The sequence below is a fragment of the Prionailurus viverrinus genome, chromosome B1 (assembly GCF_022837055.1).
Source record: "Prionailurus viverrinus isolate Anna chromosome B1, UM_Priviv_1.0, whole genome shotgun sequence".
Classification (NCBI taxonomy): domain Eukaryota; kingdom Metazoa; phylum Chordata; class Mammalia; order Carnivora; family Felidae; genus Prionailurus; species Prionailurus viverrinus.
This window is the reverse complement of record NC_062564.1, coordinates 192,921,374-192,941,164: the sequence shown is the minus strand read 5'-3', so window position 1 is coordinate 192,941,164 and position 19,791 is coordinate 192,921,374. Positions and strand designations below refer to the sequence as shown.

The following is a 19,791-nucleotide window of genomic DNA, read 5'->3' as shown; positions in this document are numbered from 1 at the left end:
ATTTCCTAACGTCGTCCTTGTAGAATCCAGGTGGATCCTGGAGAGAATATAGACCAAGTAGCCTCACTCACAACTACTGTGTTGGATGTTACATCAATGCTAGAGCAGCTAATAAGGGTTCAGGTACACAATATGCAGCCATTTCTTGAGCGAGTTCAGTCTTTTCTACCCTAATTAAGAAACACTTTACAGCAATCTTCCTTTCCAGTTTTGCTCCAGCCATATATTAGCCCCTCCTTCTGTCCTAAAAGAGCCTAACAAGATTTATCACCAGATCTTGCTGTTTCTCCCTCCTGACTCAATCCTGAATCAGTTCATTTCTCTTCATCTGCACTGTTTTCCCCAAGCCATCACTGTCACGTCTGGACCACTCACTCTTGAGAGATTGATGGAATCTGATTATATACACAAAAACCAGAAGAATGTTTTATCTATTAAATTGAGTTTCTTTGTCAGTATTATCTAGGGTACAGAGAGGATTTTATTCACTGTGGTGAAGGTGGAACCTTGAGAGAAACTTTCTGGATGATAATTATGCTATATCAAAAAGCTTAAGCATGTATCCTTTGATGCTTTACTTAGATACCCAAGGAATGTGTCCTAAGGAAATAAATGATAGAAGCATGCTCAGATTTAGTTAGCAGATACAATTATTGCAGTGTGGAATCTAGAAATTTAACAGAATCTTTCACTCACCTGCAACAAGAAAGAAATCAAACAGATGTAGAGTCTCAATAAAATTCTGTCCCTGCAGCAGGTGTCATGCTGAGTTAAAGTACAGCCTACGTTGCTAGTTATCAGTAGTTGCAGTGTTGGAAGAATGTTTCGATAAACAGTACAACTATCTGTACGTAGTTTAGTTTTTAAAACACAAAACTAGTTTAGTTCTTAAAACACAGAACGCAAGCATAATCCTACAGTGCTCACCCTAAGCAGGAAACAAGATCACTAAAAAAAATTGATACTGAGAAATAACATGGCATGTTACATGTATGGTAACAAGTATTTTCATTTAAGAAATTATCTTATTGGGGCCACGTGTTTTGATTAGATAGGAATTTTACCTTTAGGGGCCTCCGGGTGGCTCAGTTGGTTTTGTGTCCGACTCTTGATTTCGGCTCAGGTCATGACTCACAGTCGGTGGGATTGAGCCCTGGAGACAGTGTGTCAGAGCCTGCTTGGGATTCTCTCCCCTCTCTGTCTGCCCCTTACCCTCTCACGTGTGCTCACTCTCTCAAAACAAATAAACCTTAAAAACATTAAAAAAGATAGTGATTTTACCTTTAAATTGTCAGTTGTAATTTGAGTTGTAATTGCATTTCTCCCAAAATTATGTAAGCAGCTACTTTTCATTTAAAGTTGACCTGATTGAGATTAATGTGAATTTCTTATTTCCAAACTGTCTTCATCTACTTTCACCTTTCTTTGGGAAAACAATACAAGTCACAGCCATTTTTAATTGCCCAGTTTAAAGTTTTATTCAAAGAGCAAAGATTTGACAGTGCATAGAATAAATGTTTATGGCCACGTGTGGGGCCAGCACCAAAGGATTGAGAACATATTTTGCCCAAATTGTATTGAGTCTTGTCAAATCACACTGCTCCATCAGAAGGTCAGACTATTCAGTGTGGACTGACATGGGTCAGCACCATGAATGGCCAGTCCCGATTCCCTTACAGTACTGAGCATCCATGTGATGGGGAAGCAATGCACCATGAGGCAAAGGGCCCAGGCCCAAAGACTGGGCTCAGTAGATCTTTGACTTCAAAGAATACTCTAGAAACTTTCACAAGTGACCAAGTTGAAACTACAGTCATATGACAGAGTGAGGCTCGGTTATTCACAGAAAAATTCTGGCAGTGGTTAATTCCAGTTCGTGATTGGTATCATACCTATCCTATTTTGCTTACTTCTCCAAAAGCCCCTTTTGAGGTAGGTGTTATCCCCTCTCTCGTCTACTTCAGGTCCTGGACTTAGGAAGTCAGAGCACTCGGTCGAAGTGTGCCAAGGGCTGCTGTCATCCACTCCTAGTTTTGCCTTGTTTTGTGTTTGTAATTGGTTTTCATGAGTATTTCGAACTTTTATGCTTCTTCCTAGTGAGGTTTAATGTGCATTTTGTAATTCTGTCATTTACACAGAAATACTTTTCAAGTGGAGATGACTAGCATTCTAAGGACAAGTGAAACCACTTTTAAAGTAGATCATGGAAATCACAAAGCTTGATATTCCACAAAGTGGAATGAAATCTTATGGACACTAGAAATACAATGTGAGGGTCATCAGTAACATTAATATTTTCTGTGGGTGCATTTTGATAACACTGGTTTATGTTGTTTTGTTTTTCACCTTAATGTCAAGAATTTTGTTTAAGCACTGGTTTCACAATGAAACAGTATGAAATGTTAATGCCAAAATTTGTTTTGGCTATTATATATAAATCGTGTCACAAGCAAGTTAATTTGGTTTTTTAGTTCATTCCTTCAGTCAGATGCTTTACATGTGTTTCAGGTGTCCTCTTTGTGATGGAATCCTGAGACTCAGTTTAGAAAGAGAAATACTTGGTAAACCATTCCTGGTGGGCAGAACCCTGTTTCTGCTGGACTTCTTTGGGTTGGGCTGTTTCACCATCTTGTGTCCTAAAAACAAACCAACAAACAAAAAGATTGTTTTAGATGGCTTTGAAAATTATTCAGTAAACAACTTAATACCCCACTTTCTTTCAGGGAGTAAAGCTGTTGCTTTACTCTTTGAAAGACCATGAGTATAACTGGCCAACACTCATGGCTAGAAACAAGGTGTGAAAGATGGGGTGGGAAGGGAACATCTAATTCCTGTTTCGAAAATGAGGTTCTCCACTGTTTCACTTAAGACTAATGAGCATATTGTATAAACTTATATTTCAGGCACAAATTGAACATTAAACCTCATAAAAAAGGTAAGGAATGAAACAGTTAATCAACACAGCCTTATAATGTCTGGCTTCTTCAGAAGTTATCTAATGTGTTCGCACCTCAATAAGACTGTGACATTAGCCTAATAAATTGAAAAGAGGAAACAGTAAGCAAGAAAGTACGATGTATACCTGCTGACTGGTCTCTGTCTGCATTTGTGAAGCTTCATATAAAACTGGGAACCTAGCTTATTCACAGGTGTATGATACTGAGATGAACCCACAGCCAGAGTCAGGAGCTGGCTCTAGCCGTTAATACAGGGGTGTGCTTAGGGCTCCAGGCCTCAGTTTCTGCAGCTTTGAAACAAAAGGGCTGGCCTCCTTCATTGACTGACAGGAGGTCCTTGCCACTCAACATTTATAAAGGTCTGTGCCTCCCATTTGTCCCAATAGCCGCAGGTATGCAGGGCCTTTGGAAAAAGAACACTTTATTTTTATTATTATATTTTGAGAAAGGACAAGTGCGAGTGGGGGTGGGGGGCGGGGGGCAGACAGAGAGAGAGAGAGAGAAAATCCCAAGATGACAGCTTGGAGCCCAATCCCACGACTGTGAGATCATGACCTGAGTCAAAATCAAGAGTCAGATGCTTAACCACCTGAGCCGCCCAGGCATCCCTGGAAAAAGAACATTTTAGAAGGAGCCATTTCTGAAATGCAAAATTCAAAGCACAGAATGTCAAGTTCTGCCTCTGAAAAGAAGACTGGATAGGAGGGAGAATTAATAAACGGGGAAATGATTGTGAAAGAGAAACACGTTGCAAGGGTTTCTGGAAAAATAAGGTGGCATCTGAGATGACTGATCATGCATGAGCTACCAACCTAGATTAAGAGGCCTTAAAATCTCAAGATGATACAATAAATCTTGAGAAATAACCTTAATAATAATAGTAGTGGCAGTAATAATAGTGGAAATCGACTGAATGCTTCTGTACCAGGTTCTGTGCTAACTGCGTCCTGTGGGTTAATTCCTTCAGTCTCACAGTCTGGTGAGGCAGGTGCTGTATTATCTTTGTTTTAGAGGTGAGGAAATGGAGACCTAGAGAGGTCAAGTAACCTGCCCAAAGTCACCTAGGTAAGAACAAGGGACCAGAATTTGAGTCCAGACCTCAGGGCCAGGTGATCAGAGTCCAGCTTCTGTGTTACCCACACTGACACGGCTAGCTAAGTGATCTACTCATCCATGAGAGGAAAAAAAAAGACTTTCTGGAACTTGGTACCAAGAATAGTACTTGTCTAAAGAATGACATACTTCTTTCCTCTTACACCACCTTCCCATTTGGCTGGATTGTAATTTGTCCAAGGCAGGGAGGGGCTTGTCTCCCTGTCCTTTTTACCTGCCCAAAGTCTGGGTATTGAAGAGGTGCCAGAAAGGAATCTGAATTCCAACCCCCACCCCCCCCCCCATCTATGGAAAACCGGAATCACAACTCCCCACCCCGCCCCCTACCTTGTGGCAGTTTTCACATCTAGAGCCTGGGTGGGTTTGTAAGGCTGGCCACAGCCAGGGCTTGGGTCCAAGCTGGGTGACTTCGTTATTGGAGGGGCGTTGATCCTGGAGCTCAGATCACCACTCAGAAAGTTCTTTGCATAGGAGGCCAGGTTTGGCACACTGACCACTCGGCTGGGCACTTCCTCCAGCTTCTTTTTCTGTTTGTATTAAAAGAAAGGCCAGTTAGTTCCACCCTAAAGAGTCATTACTGTAAGTAAAAAAGGCCCACCCAACCAAAACTATATGGGAGAAGAGGCAGTAATTGTATTTATATACCTACATGTTATTTTTAAAGCATTTCTTCCTCCAGTCTACTTTGTTTTATGAAACACAGTTTCACAATCTCTTGCCCAAAATCTCTGGGGACATGTGTTTGGTAATTCAAATTTTTTTTTAGACATTAGAAGGCCATATAAGACCCCCAACAGGAGCTGGGTCCATTGTCTTCAAATGCATTAATATTTCTTCAGTGAAACAACACTTTCACTGAGAGGCATACATAAAAATCATAAATGAGCTCTCATCTGTTCAGCTTAGGGTAGGTTTACTGTCCTTTGAACTATTAAACATTTTAAGCACTTTTAGGATTTTGTTACAGCAGATGAGAGATTTGGATGTGAATATTCTCATTATAACAAATTCCAAAAATATGTAATGAAAAAAAGGAAGTGGGAGATTCCTGTGGCTCCTGGGTGGCTCAGTTGGTTGAGCATCCAACTCTTTGATTTCAGCTCAGGTCATGAACTCATGGTTCGTGAGGTCGAGCCCCATGTCAGGCTCTTGCTAACAGCACAGCAGCACAGAGCCTGCTTGGGATTCTCTCTCCCTGCCTCTCCCCTACTCCTGCACTCGCTCCCACTCTCTCTCAAACATTTTCTAAAAAGTGGGAGATTCCTGTTCGTTTCTCTCATCATCCAGATATAACCATTATTAACAGTGACATGTTTATAGGAAACTCGGAGAATACAAAAACCCATAAGAAATTAAAAGTACACATAATCTGCCTCGCCAGATATAAATACTGTTTGTTAATAATTTGGACCATTCCCCATGAGTCTTATTTTCAGTGAACATTCCTCTGACTGTATGCCAGCACGCCGATAAGTAAGCTGTAGTTACCTTCAGGAAAATGAAACCAGCAGCACTGTAATGCCTGAAATCGGCAGAACCAATTTACCTTCATGGAGGGGGTCAAGTATCCTGGGTGAGGGTTGAAAGAGAAAGACCGGTTCCGATGGGACACGGCGCTGGGGAAGGCTGCGCAGTGAAATCTTCTCTCCTCCTGGAAAAACACAACTGAGTCCAAAAGAGCCTGACCACACCACTGGGTTTGACCTGAAGGAAGATGGTCGAGTGAGGGCAGAAACCATGAGGGAAAGCCCAGGGGAAGGGGGAGGATGTGTGGGGATCCAGCTGCCGTCCACTGAAGCTTTGAGGAAGCACCTTTAGTCCTGTGGCCTGAGTCCCCAGCTTCTGTATAGGGAAGGGCGAGCTTATTTGAAACGTCTTGGGCAGTTAGAGAACCAGGTACTCTGGGCATCTGAAGGTTAAAAGCTGGTACAATCACTATATCACCAACCTTGTTTATGCGTGTCACTGTCCACTTTTCTCTCTCCTGCTGTATTATTTTTAAAGCAGATTCCAATCATTGTATAATTTCATCTTTAAAAACATCCACATCTATCTCTAAGAGATAAAGACTCTTTAAAAAAAAATAGCACAATTCTCTTGTCACACCTAGCAAACAAGCTATTCCTTAGTATCATTTAATTTTCAGTTAGTGGTGAAGTTTTCCTGTCTCATCAGCGTCCTGACATGGAACTGCGTGGCAGGGGCAGGGATGGGAGTGAGAGAGGAGAGGGGTGTGTGTTTGTGGGAGGACGTGAGGCTGGCAGGCTGCCGAAGGTCCTGGATTTCACTCGGGGAAGGACGGGAGGCCGTGAGCGGTGCAGAATGGAGCCGAGCACTCATCTGACACGCTTCCCCAAGACTGCCCTGGTTGATGTGAGGTCAGCGTGCGGGCAAGGCTAGAGTGAGTGGGGAGTCCAGTGGTTCACTGCGCGTGTGAGAGGGGCTTGGACTAAAGCGGTGGAGGCAGAGACGGGTGGGGAAGGTGGCTGGACTTCTCAGGTGGCCGACTAGCCCTCCCACCGTGGGCTGCACTGACAGGCGCCAGTCGAGAGCCACCGTCTGCAGAGCTGGACGTAAGCCAGGGGAAGCAGCGCCCTCCCGTTCAGCGGGGGTGCTACAAGCAACCTGCCACCAGACCAGGGAGCACGGGGCGGCCGGGTTAGAGCCCAAAGCAATGGATGGAGTATCAGGAGACAGGGATGTGAGGGAGGTGGACTGCGTGAAAGCTCAGGGGCAGGTGGAGGGAGGGGCATTCCAAAGAAATGGCCTCAGGCCTTGGTGGCTGTGGGCTACAGACCCCGAGGGAGAAAACTTCTTCCTAAGGGGGCCCCCGGGGCGGCTTTGCGAACTGGAAAACAGGTAGTCATTTTTACAAAAGGAAGATCAACAAACAATAACTGGCTTGATTGAGTCTACTAAAATTCCAACAGAAGGCATGCCATTCTGGATTTTCCCAAATTCCATAGATGAAAAAACTGAACCAATCAACCATGGGCAGATGCTGTAGGACTTGAGTGCTTGGGGGGCCGGGGGGGGGGGCTCTATTTTTCTGTATTAATTTTTTTAGTGAGTATATATTGTTTCAGATAATATACAAAAGTAATCAAGGATCTTCTGAAGGTGGTTTTAGAGTTATCAGGATTAAAATTGCTAGGTAGGCAGAGCAATGGCAAGAACAAAGTGGATGGCCCTCCGGAAGGAACCCTGCAGACCCCCTGGTGGCCCTGACGGCCTCACCATGAGCTGCTTGATGATCTCCTCTCTCTCCTTCAGGCGGGTCTGCAGGCGGCCTATGAGCTGAACGTCCTCTGGCCTGGACGCCCCCTTCCCTGGTTTCTCTCCGGAATCCTTCAGTCTGTTTGGAACAGGCATGCAGTTAGTCTCCTTGCTGCCGTTGCCCAACAACAAGCAGGTGCATGGGGTGGGGACGCTGCTGTGAGCTTAGCCTGGCCAGCTAATATCTCCGTTCACAAAAGGGGAAATGGAGGCCGAGAGACTCTGTCTGGGACCAGCCAGTGAGTTGGCTGCAGAGCTCAGGACCCCAACTCCAAGTCTGACGTCTGTCAGTTACCCCAAGGCTGCGGGGCCAAGGAACCAAAGGCCCGTGGGTGATTCACACACTGCCCTCAGTGAAGCTTCAAGAACCAGGGATGCCTGGGCAGAGAGGCCTCGGCAGAAAAATGTCCCCCACTGCGGCCGCCCGACGTCTGGGCTGATGCCGACGTGGCTCTGGCGCCATCTGCTGGCCGAAGCGGAGCACGGCATGAGCTGGTTCTCCCTCAGAGCTGCGGGCAGCTAGTTCCCCCAGCCCTTTCAGCACGAAGCCAGGGAGAAGTAACTCTGCGCAGGGTGGGGGAGGGGGTGAGGGCTGCAGGTGACCTACTGAGTGTAGTTGATAAGAGGGTAAGAGGGCCGGGACTTCGGGGTGAGATAACTTGGGATCTAATCCCTACTCTGCCTTGAGGAAAAGGCTATGTGACCTTGCGTAGCCTTTCCCTGTGATCATCAGTTCCCTATTCTTTAAAAGGGGCACGAAACTGGGTGGTTGTGAGCATTCAGCGAGATAATGGGCGCCTGGCCTGTGGTAAGTGCCCATTAGATGGTAGCTGATAAAACCTTTCACTCTGGATTCTGGATGGTTTGCTTTGTATTGGAGACAGTGGAGAACGTGTTTTTAAGAGCACAGACAGGTAACAGATTCACTTAGTGCGGCTTGACCTTGGGCAGGTGGCTTTACCTGTCATCTTCCACCTCCGTGCTGCTAACCCTGACCCCCTAGTCTCTTCTCTCAGCAGCCAGAGTGACCTTATTGAAAGGTAAATCTGACCATGTCATTCCTGCTTAAAGCCTTGCAATGGCTTCCAGTGCACCCTGAACACATCCAAACTCCTTCCTGTTTAGTGCGGGTCTCCTTCATCCCTCCCAGTTAGCCCACCAATCTCAATTCCTGCCACTCACCCTCTCACTTATTCCTGGCTGTTCAGTCATGTGAAGCAGGACCCAGGGCCATTGTACTTGCTGTTGTGTCCACTTGGAATGTTCCTCCTCCAAACAGCTCTCTCATTCCCTCGCCTCCTTGTGCTTAAATGTCACCTCCTTAGACAGGCCTTCCTTGCCCACCCTTGCCACTCCCTAGACACTGATCCTGTTTTTCTTTTAGCACTTCCAATACCTGATATGAAAAATATTCATGTTTATTTCTTGTCTGAATTCCCATCGAGAATTTTTGAGCTCTATGAGAGCATGGTCTTTGTTTAGTTCTGGCTGTAACTCCAGGCACACAGTAGGCTCTTAATAAACATCTGTTGAATAAGTAATAAAGATGTATGCATACAAGCACAAGACCCCCTCGGTTTCTTTATCTGTCCATGAAGGAGACTGTGAAGATTCAGTGAGGTGATGCATGTTAGAATGGGGCAAATGTTCGTTAAAAAGTAGACTTGATCCCGTGATTTCTTCCCGGGGTGAGGGGTCAAACCAAGCCCATAAGGCAGTGTTCATTCCTCACAGATTCCCAGTGCCCTGCACAGAGAGAATGCAGTCTCATAAAATGATAGGGGGTAATGAACTATCCCCAACTGCCCAGGACTGGGTGCTTCTTGGAATTCAGAACTTTAAAACTTAAAACTTTAAAACTTCGAACTTTAAAACTTAGTTTTAAAACTGGGAGCGTCCCAGGCACAGTGGGATGAGTTGGTCGCCCTAATAAAATGTACCTCTGCTAATCACTCCTAACCTGGGGCCCAACGCCTCACTTACTCAGTTTCCAGGGCAGCCAGCCGGGCCTGGAGCCTGGCTTGTGCACTGCTGAAATCCGCCACCATGGCCTGCATCTCCTTCCGGTGTTCCTGGCGTAGCTTCTCCACCTCCCGGGCCCGTTGGGCTTGCTGATCCTCCTCCAGCAGCCTGTGGGTGGAGGGAAGCACAGCCGGGCTGCCCCAGGCTCTAGGGACTGAACCTCTTGGGCACTGGGGTTTCTCCCCGCTCTGCTGGGTGGCTGGGGTGGGAGGCAATGGGCAGGGGTGATTATGAATGAGGTCAGGATGCTGGGAAGGAGACCTGGGATCTCTTGGGTTGTGGGGTCCAGGATAAATCCTGCTTGTGGGACCCCTTCTCAGCACCTCCTGCCCCAGCATCCCATGAAGGAGAAACCCGACTGTGAAACCTTCAGGGGCAAGCAGTGGAGGACAGCTCTGGAGTGTTCTGGAAAATCCTCCCTTCATGGGGGGCAAATGGAGGCCTGGAGGCTGAGATTGTGTATGGGAATTACTGATCCTTGGGACTCTCTGAGGCCTGGGGAGTCACCAGTCCAGTGTTGAAAGGCAGGTAGGGATAGGGGGTAGGTCTTCCTCCATCACTTCCTAGCTGTGTGACCTAAGGCAAGCCACACCCTGCTCAGTTTCTTCACCTGTTAAATGGGTGTGATGATAGTGGCTACCTTACAGGGTTAGTGCAAGGTTGAATCATGCTAACACATGTCCAGAACAGAGTAACAGCGGTTCACCCAGCGCTTCCTCCATGCATTCCGGGGTGGGTGCTAAATCCTGCCCACATGTCACTGCATTCCAGGACAGCCCTGAGAGGTGGCGGTCTTACCTCCTTCGCGGATGAGGGCGGGGGCGTGGAGAAGCTAGCGGACTCACCTGAGCTCACACGGCACCGCTTGAGCCATTTCACCGCACTGCCTCCCTAAGGCTGGTTTTGAAGGGACTTCTAGTACGGTAAGGTCTGATCCCAGAAATTCCTTGATTTGTAGGAAACAGAGTTCCCTCCTCTATCCCAGGGCAAACCCTGCAGTTTTGAGACGAATTCCTAGAGCACTGGTCCTTTTCATGCGTCGGGAGTAACATCAGGGAAGTGCTAGCGTGTTAGGGAGTCTTTCCTTTGCGGAGAAGCCCAGGGGTGAGCCTTAGGTTCAGAGGCTCACCCTGGGGCGCTGGAGGGAGCGAGGGAGAAGGGAGCTCCGGCCCCGCCCGGAGACCGACCTGCGCTGCTCGCGGAGCTGTAGCGCCTCCTGCTGATGCTGTTCCACCTCGGCCCGCAGCCGCTGCACTGCGTCCTTGAGCTGCGAGTTCTCCTCCCAGAGGTCGCAGCCCTCGCTCGGACCCGGCTCCGCGGCGCCCTTCGGGGAGCCCGTCTGGCCCAGGCCGCCCGCGTCCTGGGGAGAAGCACCCGGGAGAGGCGTTTTCAGGAGGCGCCAAGGGCTCCAGATGCGCCGCCGAAGGACGGGGACCCGTGCTGCGCCCAGCCTGGAGCCCTCACCAGCCTCCTGCTCCCGATTGAGGAGCTCACATCCAGGCTCTTCAGGTTTTCCCGCTTTCCGAGTTTGCCAGATCCGCCCTCACAAAGCCTAATAACGTTGGTGAGCCAGGAACGTGACTCAAGGCAAGCCAAACACTCCACCCAGAGCGCCCTCCCCACTTCAACAGCACTGCCTCGGGGAAGAAGCGACGAGCCCGCTCTCCTCTGCTATCACCGAATCCGGATCCCGTCTGTGGAGCGATTACACCGAAGTGCGCTCATTTGTTTAATGGTGGTCTCCTCCACTAGCCTGGGAGGGCCTCCCGAAGGCACAGTCTCCCCTCGAGTTTTCCAATCTGATGGCACCTGGCTCGGGGGCTGGGATCAGAAGGGGCCAAATAAATGCTTGCTAAATGAAATGATACTTGAACGCCAGTGGTTCAGATAGAAATTCAAAAATCTATGTCCAAATGAAATGGGGTCAGAGTTAACCCCTGGTTAGTGAATGTTACAGTTTTCAAGTTCACTCAAACATGCCTGAAGGTTTCTGCGTTTGTTCATTCCACACAGAACAGCTTTGCACAGGGAACATCTGTGGCCCATGCCCCACACCTCTTGCTTCCTGCCCTGGGGCTTGTGTGTGTGTGACACCCATGGGCACGTGGGCACCTGGCACTCACCTGGTTGGTTAAGGTCCTGGGGGGCCATGGTTAGAGCTTGGTTAAGGTCCTGGGGGGCCATGGAAGAGCTTGGTTAAGGAAGAGCTTGGTTAAGGTCCTGGGGGGCCATGCTTGACTAATGGGAGAAAGAACCTGCTGGATAAATGCATCCCCCTCTGTCCCAAGCTGGGACAGGTATGAGGATGATCTCACAGGGCTCCTTGGAAGATCCCAACAGGTGGGACACCACTTACCTGCAGTGGTGGCCAACTTAAGGACGCATCCTTGTACTGGGTACCCTCCCTTCCGTCTTTCACTCGTGCTGCCCAGGGCTGCTTTCCTCCTGGCTCACGCCCCCACCTTTCTTCTCTGTGTGGGTTTTCATCTGAGGCCCTGCTATTCCTCCCAGAGGGGTCAGGGCTTCCCTCCAATGAGGTGAAGGTGAAGGCTGGCACCTGGTGGCCCGGTGTCATCCTACCCATCCAAGGATCCATAGCACTTGGGGGAGGGAGTTTGTCATTGCAGACGTCACAACCCCACATTTCTCCTGCCCCCTCCCATAGGTACGGGTGGCTCCCACCAATCTAGAATGCTTACTGGGGCACACTCTGTCTTCCCTCTGCTAGACTTTACTGACTGGGCTGAGCTCCTTGTGAGTCATCATTTAAATTTCTCATTAAACACAGATTGTCTTCAGGTGCTCAGTACTGGCACAATCCCGAGCAAACGATGCCCACGTCCCCCGGATCTTCAGCAGGGCTGGGACATGAACCCACTGTTGGCCACCGCAAACCCTGGAGAAGACTCTCCCGTGTGCAGACTTCGGGCAGAGTGCTGAGTGGGGGCAGGGATGAAATGAGGCAGACATGGCTGATTCTCGAAAGACTCCTAATCCAGTTGAGAACATCCATGAAGAATACGCATGATATGCTGGCTCCCTAACAGGGCCATGCGGTAGACACCAGTGCCAGCTGAACTATAACCAGAAGTACTCAGAGACTGGTGGGGTCCCAGGTGTGGAGGGGAGCCCCCTAGAGCTGACTTTGGCGGCACATATACTAAAATTGGAGAGGAGACCACTGGCACAGAGGGTAAGCTGGGCACTGAGGGAGGACGGCGTCCCAAGCAGGGAGTGGGCACATGCAAAGGCCCAGAGGCGGGATGCAGACCCCACGTTGAGAGCAGAAGGGGATACGACTGAAGATACAAAGTGCAGCCAGTGGGTGAAGGCTTTTCCTTGCCAGGCTTAGGCATTTGGAGCTCATTCTGATAGCAATAGGGAGTCACTGAAGCCTTTATACAGATGAATAGCTGACACCCTATGGTACATGGTGGGCTGAGTGGGGAGAGAGGCCTGGGCTGTTAGGAGGTCACTGTACTGCCAGCCATGTGGGAATATGGATGTACCCGGAAGGGGTTGATGGGCCAAGTCTGACTACGAGGCTCAAAGAGAGTCAATGTTGAACCTCAGTGACAAAAAGGCAGTTCCCACTCATGGGAGCAGACAGGGAGTCTGTCTGGAAAGGTGTTCTGAGACATTCTCTGCAGATTTGAGGGAGTGACCCTGACTGTCTCCAGGGCCTCTCAGGCAGTGACACTCTGAAATGCTATTGTATCTGCATTAAAAATGACACGCAGCACAAAAAACTTGTGTTCTGCTTTTCAAAACGGGAGCCTACAAGCCCATCGAGTGTCTCCCAGCACCGTGGAGTGAGGCTCTTCCCCATTTCAGACGGGAATGAGGAGCACCCGGGCCCCTCCTTTATGAGTTTCTCTCTGCAGCCTGGACACTGCTCCCAGAGGGGTGCGGTGTGGGCAGAGTGGGGGTGCTGACCTCTGTAGCGACGGTGCGGTCCTCACTGTCCCCTGGACACTGGGCGGTGGCCTGCGGCTTGCCCAAGCTGCCCAGAGCCCTCAGCTCGGCCTGCAGCACCTCCAGGTCTTTCTGGTGCCCAGAGCAGGCGGCCCGCTGCTCTGACAGCTCCTGCCTCAGGGACTCTGCAGAAGGAAGGGCTGTCATTTCTTAAAGAGAAGTTGATTTTCAAGGCTAGTAAGTTTGATACTTTCCTGTTATGGACTTTCGAGACTCTGTATTTTAGTTATTGCAAATTAACTTTGGAAACGTCGTTCCAATAATTCCGTAAGCCGTAAGATAGCCATAAGATAGTACAGGGCAAATGCTCCACACACATTTGTTAAATAACCAAGTGATGTTTAGAGTGGAAATTAATGACAGTGTAAAAGCATATCCATTGCAAAACACTTCCCATAAACTTACTTCTCTGAAAGTTAGAGTATATCAAACACAGCAAAGCTTAGTTATTCTGATGATATGTTGAAAATTTTACTTGATCATCTTTCTTCCCCACTAGGATTTTAATATAGTGATTTCTACAGCTTATTTTCTTTAAAAAATCCACACCCAATGCAATATTTTGAAATCCCTTATCACAAAAATATGTGCAATAAGACTCTTTAGCAAAGCATAACTACAGTGGGCTCATTTAGTACCCACTCTCTCCCCTGGCCTCCTTCTCCCTCCCTCCCTCCCTCCACACCCATCCACCTGTCCGTCCAGCATGTCTGGGTCTCCACCCCAGTGTATCAGGTAATCTGATGGACACTCCCTGTGCCTCACACGCTGACCAGCAGGTCAGGTGTGTCTCATACAGACAGTGCGGTAGCTAATCGGGACCAGGAATGTCTAATACCCCCCTGTTGTGGCAGGTGCTCTCACCCACCCAATACCACTCATAAAGCCCGTGATTCGCTCTCATTGTTATAGAGTCCACCGACCCCCTTCTTCCTGGGATTGTGTTGAGAATCCCAGCATGTACCCAGGGTCTCTCCTGACTCTTTTGTCCAGGAAAGGACCAGGCTATTGTGGGATCAGAGGGGCCAGGGGACAGGCAGTAGGGACAGCTGCTGTTGGGTGCTGGAATCACCAGGGGTGTCCAACTGGATCTGAATTTTGTCGTGTACCTGAGACATATGGTACACCCTGGGCCTTATCTTGTGTAATCTGCCTCTTTTAGATGCTGCTAACTTTAGCACGTCCCACCTGGACACTAACTGGGGAATCTCTCTCTCTCTCTCTCTCTCTCTCCTGCCTGCTTCCTGCGTCACTTCCTCCAGAAATAGAGCGGATGTGCTGACGTGCAGTCAGCGGGACCTGCTGTCTAATGAAAGCTCACCCAAGCAGCAGGTAGATCTTATTCACTTACACAGGTAAAGAAAATGCTCTTCTCCCAAATTCTCTTAAGGAGACCCCCGTCTGGGTGTGAAAAGAAATATTTAGTAAGGCCAATATGATCTTTAATGCTAGGCATGAAATAAGGGGAGGCATTTGTCTTGCTCCTAAGAGTGAGAAAGGCGGGCGCCTGGGTGGCTCAGTTAAGCATCTGACTCTTGGTTTCTGCTCAGGCCTTGATCTCACGGTTCAAGAGTTCAAGCCCTGCATCAGGCTCTGTGCTGACAGTGCGGAGCCTGCGTGGGATTCTCTCTCTCCCTCTCTCTCTGCCCCTCCCCCCCCTTTGTCTGTCCCAAAATAAATAAATAAAATTAAAATATTTTTTAAAAAAGAGAGAAGGAAGATGAGAAAATGAGGGAAAAGTTGATCTACAAAAACAGAAGTTTCTGGGGTCAGCCACATCTGTGTAGCACACTAGGTGGATGCTGTTATTCCCATTTTACAGATGAGCAACTGAGGCACAGCGTAGGTAAGTAACTTGCCCAAAGTCACACAACTAGTGAGTGTTGGAACTGGGCTTCAAGTCCAGACGATTTGACTCAGGAGGTCTTTACTGCTTCTGGTAACTTCCAGAATGCTTTGTGTGACTGGTTTTGGATGTGGAAAGAGGAGGTGAGTTTCATGCTGAGGATCATGGGGGGCCGCGCAGGCAAAGGAAGCAGAGTAACTACAGGAGTCTGGAGGTGTAAGTTGCCCAGATTTTCAGGAATCTTCCGAACGGAAATGAGAGGTTGAGACAATCCCATGAAACTCTCATGAAGGCTCAGCGATCTGGTTATATTTAATAATAATGATGATGGTGATAATACAGGTACCTCTACTTTTCAAAAGTTCACTTACAGGGACGCCTGGTTGGCTCAGTCGGTTAAGCATCCGACTTCAGCTCAGGTCATGATCTCACAGTTTGTGAGTTCATGCCCCGCATCAGGATCTGTGCTGACCGCTCAGAGCCTGGAGCCTGCTTAGGATTCTGCATCTCCCCCCCTCTCTCTCTCTGCCCCTCCCCCGTTCGTGCTCTGTCTCTGTCTCTCAAAAATAAACGTTAAAATTTTTTTAAAACTTAAATAAAAGTTCACCTACATTAGAACCTATTTTCACTAACCCAGAGAAATCTGAAGAGGATTTTAATTTTTATATGACAAAGTGAAAAGCGACAACAGCGTTCACTGCTGATTTTGCAGCGAGAGGTCCAGAGGCAGCGCGCGCCCCCCAGCGCCTTCCGCGGGAACCACACCCAGAATCTCAGGCCCAAGCACCGGGGCTCCAAGCGGTGTCTGTGAGCATCTGGGCTGTTTCTCCATCTATTGTGTTCATCCGTTAGCAAGATGTGTCCTACCGTATGAGGAAAGCCTCAGAGAGGTGATTTGGGGGGCCTGGGAACGCTCAAAATTTCTTCCATTTAAATTAATGGTAATTGCTTCTTCCCTCTTTGTCATTTCAGCTCATGACACGTTTCATAGGAACGCTCTGCTTGGGGATAGCAGAAAACCTACACTACAGTCCGCATTCACTGGGCTCCTGTCATATGCTGTGCACTTTATATTTAATCTCTCTTCAAGTCCACACAACGCCCCTATGAGGTAGGGACAACTGTGACTCCACTTTCCAGAAAAGGAAACTGAGACTGGCAGTGACACCCGCCTCCCAACCCCGGTGTCCCACCCCGACCTGTGTGCCCACAGACCCCCAGGCCCCATCTTGCCCCAGGTGTCCACGCGTGAACTCGGCAGGGTAGCCAGGCCCTCCCAGGGGCGGCTGGCTGGCTCTTTACCTAACACGAGAGCCTGCTGAGCCTGCGTCCTCTCCCGCTCTCCCTGGAGCTCCTGCCGGGCCTTTTCCTCCAGGGCCTGGAGCTCCAGCCGGTGCGCCTGGTGCTGGATCTGCAGGCTGTGGCTGGCTTCCTTCTTCAGGCGCTCCTCTGCGGCCTGGGGGGGGGGGGGGGAAGTGGGAGAAAGTGGGAATGGAGGGGAGACCTGTCCCCTCTGCCAAGTTCTGCCTCTGCACCAGGGTGCACAGAGCACTCACCACTGTTGGGTGGAGGCCTTATCAGGCTACAGAGGACATTCCCCAACCCATCTGGGATGACAGTGACAGCTGGGCCCCAGCAGCCATTTTGTGCCATGTGAACCTGACCCCAAACCACAGCTGATTAGACCAGAGTGGACACCTGTTCTAACCTGAGCCAGTCATTGGGAATTTGGTGTTAGGAGGCCAGGGAGAGAGCGAGCAAGAAACAGACAGACACTGACTGGTTGGTTCGTTTTAACACACTCGGGAGGAGTGAGGTGACCATCTCACTCGCACCTGCCCCAGGACCAGAGAGGTGCAGAGAGCTGTGTGTGAGGACAGCCAAAGGCTGAGTGCAGAGCAGAGCAGCAGTGACAGAAGGAGGGGCCCGTATAGCTTCTTCAGTCTCTGGTCTAGTCTGGTCCTCAGAACTGGCTGGGTCTCTGCCTTTAGGTTCACTTATTCTTTTATTACTTACTTCATTTATAATTATTTCATTCATTCAGCCATTCTTTCACTCAACATTCATTTATTGAAACTCTGTTATATATCAAACACCCAAAGTGGGTTCTGTGAGCAGCTGTGTAAACTTTAATAGAAATCTCTCCACAGCAAAGCTAGCTCAAGGTGGTTTATGGGGTAGGAACCATGAATGGTCCCTGAGATGTCCACGTGGGAATCCCTGGAATATGTTACTGGAATCTCTGGAATAATCCCTGTGAATATGTTACTTTACATGGTAAAAAGAGTGTGCAGGTGTGATTTAGTTAAGGATCCTGAAATGGGAGATTATCCCAAATTATCTGGGAGGGTCCAATGTGGTCACAAAGGTCCTTACCAGAGGGAGGCGGGAGAGCCAGTGAGAGGAGAGGTGCTAAGAGGAAGCAGAGGGAGAGGGGAGGGGAAGAGGAGTTGGGAGGGTGATGGGGGAGAGGGGAAGGGAGGCGGGTATCGGAAGATGTTCCATGCTAGGCTGCTGGCTTTGATGATGCAGGAAGGGGCCGGGAGCCAAGGAAAGCAGACAGCCTCTAGAAGCCTCAAGAGGCAGGAAAACAGATCCTCCCTGAGAGCTTTCAGAAGGAGCACATTCCTGCCAACACCTTGACCTCCAGAACTGTCAGGTAATAAATCTTTGATGTGTTCAGCCACCAATGTGTTACAGCAGCGATAGGAAATGTATTAAGTTTCTGTTTTTTATTTTTTGTTTGTTTGTTTACAACAGAGAATTCCAGTTAAGACACAGCCCACCTTTTAGATGAGGAAATTGAGGCTGGGGGAGATGGACTGGTTTTTGAAAGTCACACAGGAAAGATGCGGCAAATATCGCCTCCCTCCCCCTTTTTAAGAGCCAGCTGCAGGGACTGACCTGACTGCAGACAGGTAAAGTTGGGGGCAGGATAGCAACCTTGGGCGGCAGCGGTCCTGGGCCCAATGAGAAATGGGGTTTCAGCAAAGGCAGGAGGTTCCTGCTGGGGAGCACTAAGCCCTCCCACCTCCCACCCCCCGAGGCAGCTAGCTGAATGCAGCAGGGCCTCCAGATGCTTACTTGTGCCTTTGGCTTCCTAGAAACGGGACCGGTTTTACTCCTCCCATGGGAAACTCAAACGGTGCTGAGTTTATTTAATAAGAAAGAAGAGTCTCCTGCTTTTCAGACTCTGATATTTCCTCCTCCTGCACTTGCTGCAAGGCTCAGAGAACTCCAACTGGTGGCATTTTTATCCCAAGGGAAATAGGAACCGAGAGGTATGAGCTAAGGCTTGCCCAAGACAGTGCCAAAGTCTCTCAGTCTGTGACCCAGGCCCTCTGTGCCTGGGGGCAGTAGCCCTTAGCAGTGAGGACTAAGCAAAGTTTAGCACCCAGGGTTTTTATCAAACTGGACCTTCATCCCTGGTGAGTTGCTCCAGTAAACCTATGGGAAGTTTACTCTGCTTTTGCTGTGGTCGGTTTAGAGCCGCCCCAAAGGCCCATTTTCACCCTGTCTCTCTACAGAGGTTCTGACACCAATTACAATGTATGTGGGTGGTGGGGGATGTGGGTTCCCTACCCCAACAAGCAATGATCGAAGCCCAAGTGTCCCACAATTCAACTCAGTCCTGATACTATCTACCCGGAGACAGCAGCAGGTCCCACGGGGTGAGAGCTCAGTCCCACAAGACCGCCCTCCTTTCAGGTAACTATTGCAAGACTAGGTTGTTACCTATGCTTCTGACCAACTAGCTATAAGTCAGAGGTTCCCATGACCCCCTCCTTGAATTCGATTAACTTGTTAGAGTGGCTCAAAGAACTCAGGAAACCCATTTACTTACTAGATTATCGATTTATTGCAAAGGATATTAAAGGATATGAATCAACAGCCAGATGAAGAGATATGCAGGAAGAGGTCTGGGACGGTCCCAAGCGCAGGAGCTTTTGTTCCCAGGGAACCGGGGTGTGTCACCTTTTTGGTACTTGGATGTGTTCACCCACCTGCAAGCTCTCTGAGCCCCCTCCTTTTGGGTTTCTAAGAGGGTTCATCACATAGACATGATTAATTAAATCATTGGCCATTTGATTGATTGGATCTCCAGCCTCTCCCCAGAGGTCAGGGGTGGGACTGAAAGTTCCAACCCTCCAATCCTAAGGTTGGTTCCCCTGGCCACCAGCTCCCCAACCCTCAGGTGGGGTCCAGAAGCCACCTCCTTAACATAACAAAAGACACCTTAGCTGCTCTCATCACTTAAGAAGTTCCAAGAGTTTTAGGAGCTCTGTGTCAGAAATGAGACTAAGACTAAATAATATTTTTTTTTATAAATCACAATATCATTCTTTCCGTGCCCCATCCTGGGTAAAGCCTCCTTTCCCTGTGCTCCCCAAATACCTTGGGCAACTGCCTCATAGCTCCAACTCACTGAATTGCAGCAGCCTGTTTGAGTGTTGCCTTTCACCCTAGAGGTGAGCTCCATAAAGACAGGAGTGTGTTATCATCTGGAATCTCTGGAGCTCAGCACCGTGGTAGTTTGCGGTCACTGCTCAATAAGTAACTGCAGAATCATGAATGAGCAGTGACAGGGGATCTTCAAAAACT

General features: G+C 48.8%; 1 protein-coding gene across 5 annotated transcripts in view; it reads right to left on the bottom strand.

Moving 5' to 3' along the window:
- Positions 1-2,503: 2,503 nt before the first annotated feature.
- FAM184B (family with sequence similarity 184 member B) overlaps positions 2,504-19,791 on the bottom strand; it is a 186,884-nt gene continuing 169,596 nt past the window's right edge. For all 5 annotated transcript variants that reach the window (XM_047855650.1, XM_047855649.1, XM_047855651.1 and 2 more), the window contains 8 exons: positions 16,492-16,645; positions 13,305-13,468; positions 10,556-10,728; positions 9,330-9,476; positions 7,308-7,425; positions 5,617-5,721; positions 4,398-4,597; positions 2,504-2,636 (listed from right to left, as the gene is read on the bottom strand). In XM_047855650.1, coding sequence (XP_047711606.1) covers positions 2,543-2,636; positions 4,398-4,597; positions 5,617-5,721; positions 7,308-7,425; positions 9,330-9,476; positions 10,556-10,728; positions 13,305-13,468; positions 16,492-16,645 — 1,155 coding nt within the window. In that variant the 3' untranslated portion in view covers positions 2,504-2,542. The remainder of the gene's footprint in view (positions 2,637-4,397; positions 4,598-5,616; positions 5,722-7,307; positions 7,426-9,329; positions 9,477-10,555; positions 10,729-13,304; positions 13,469-16,491; positions 16,646-19,791) is intronic.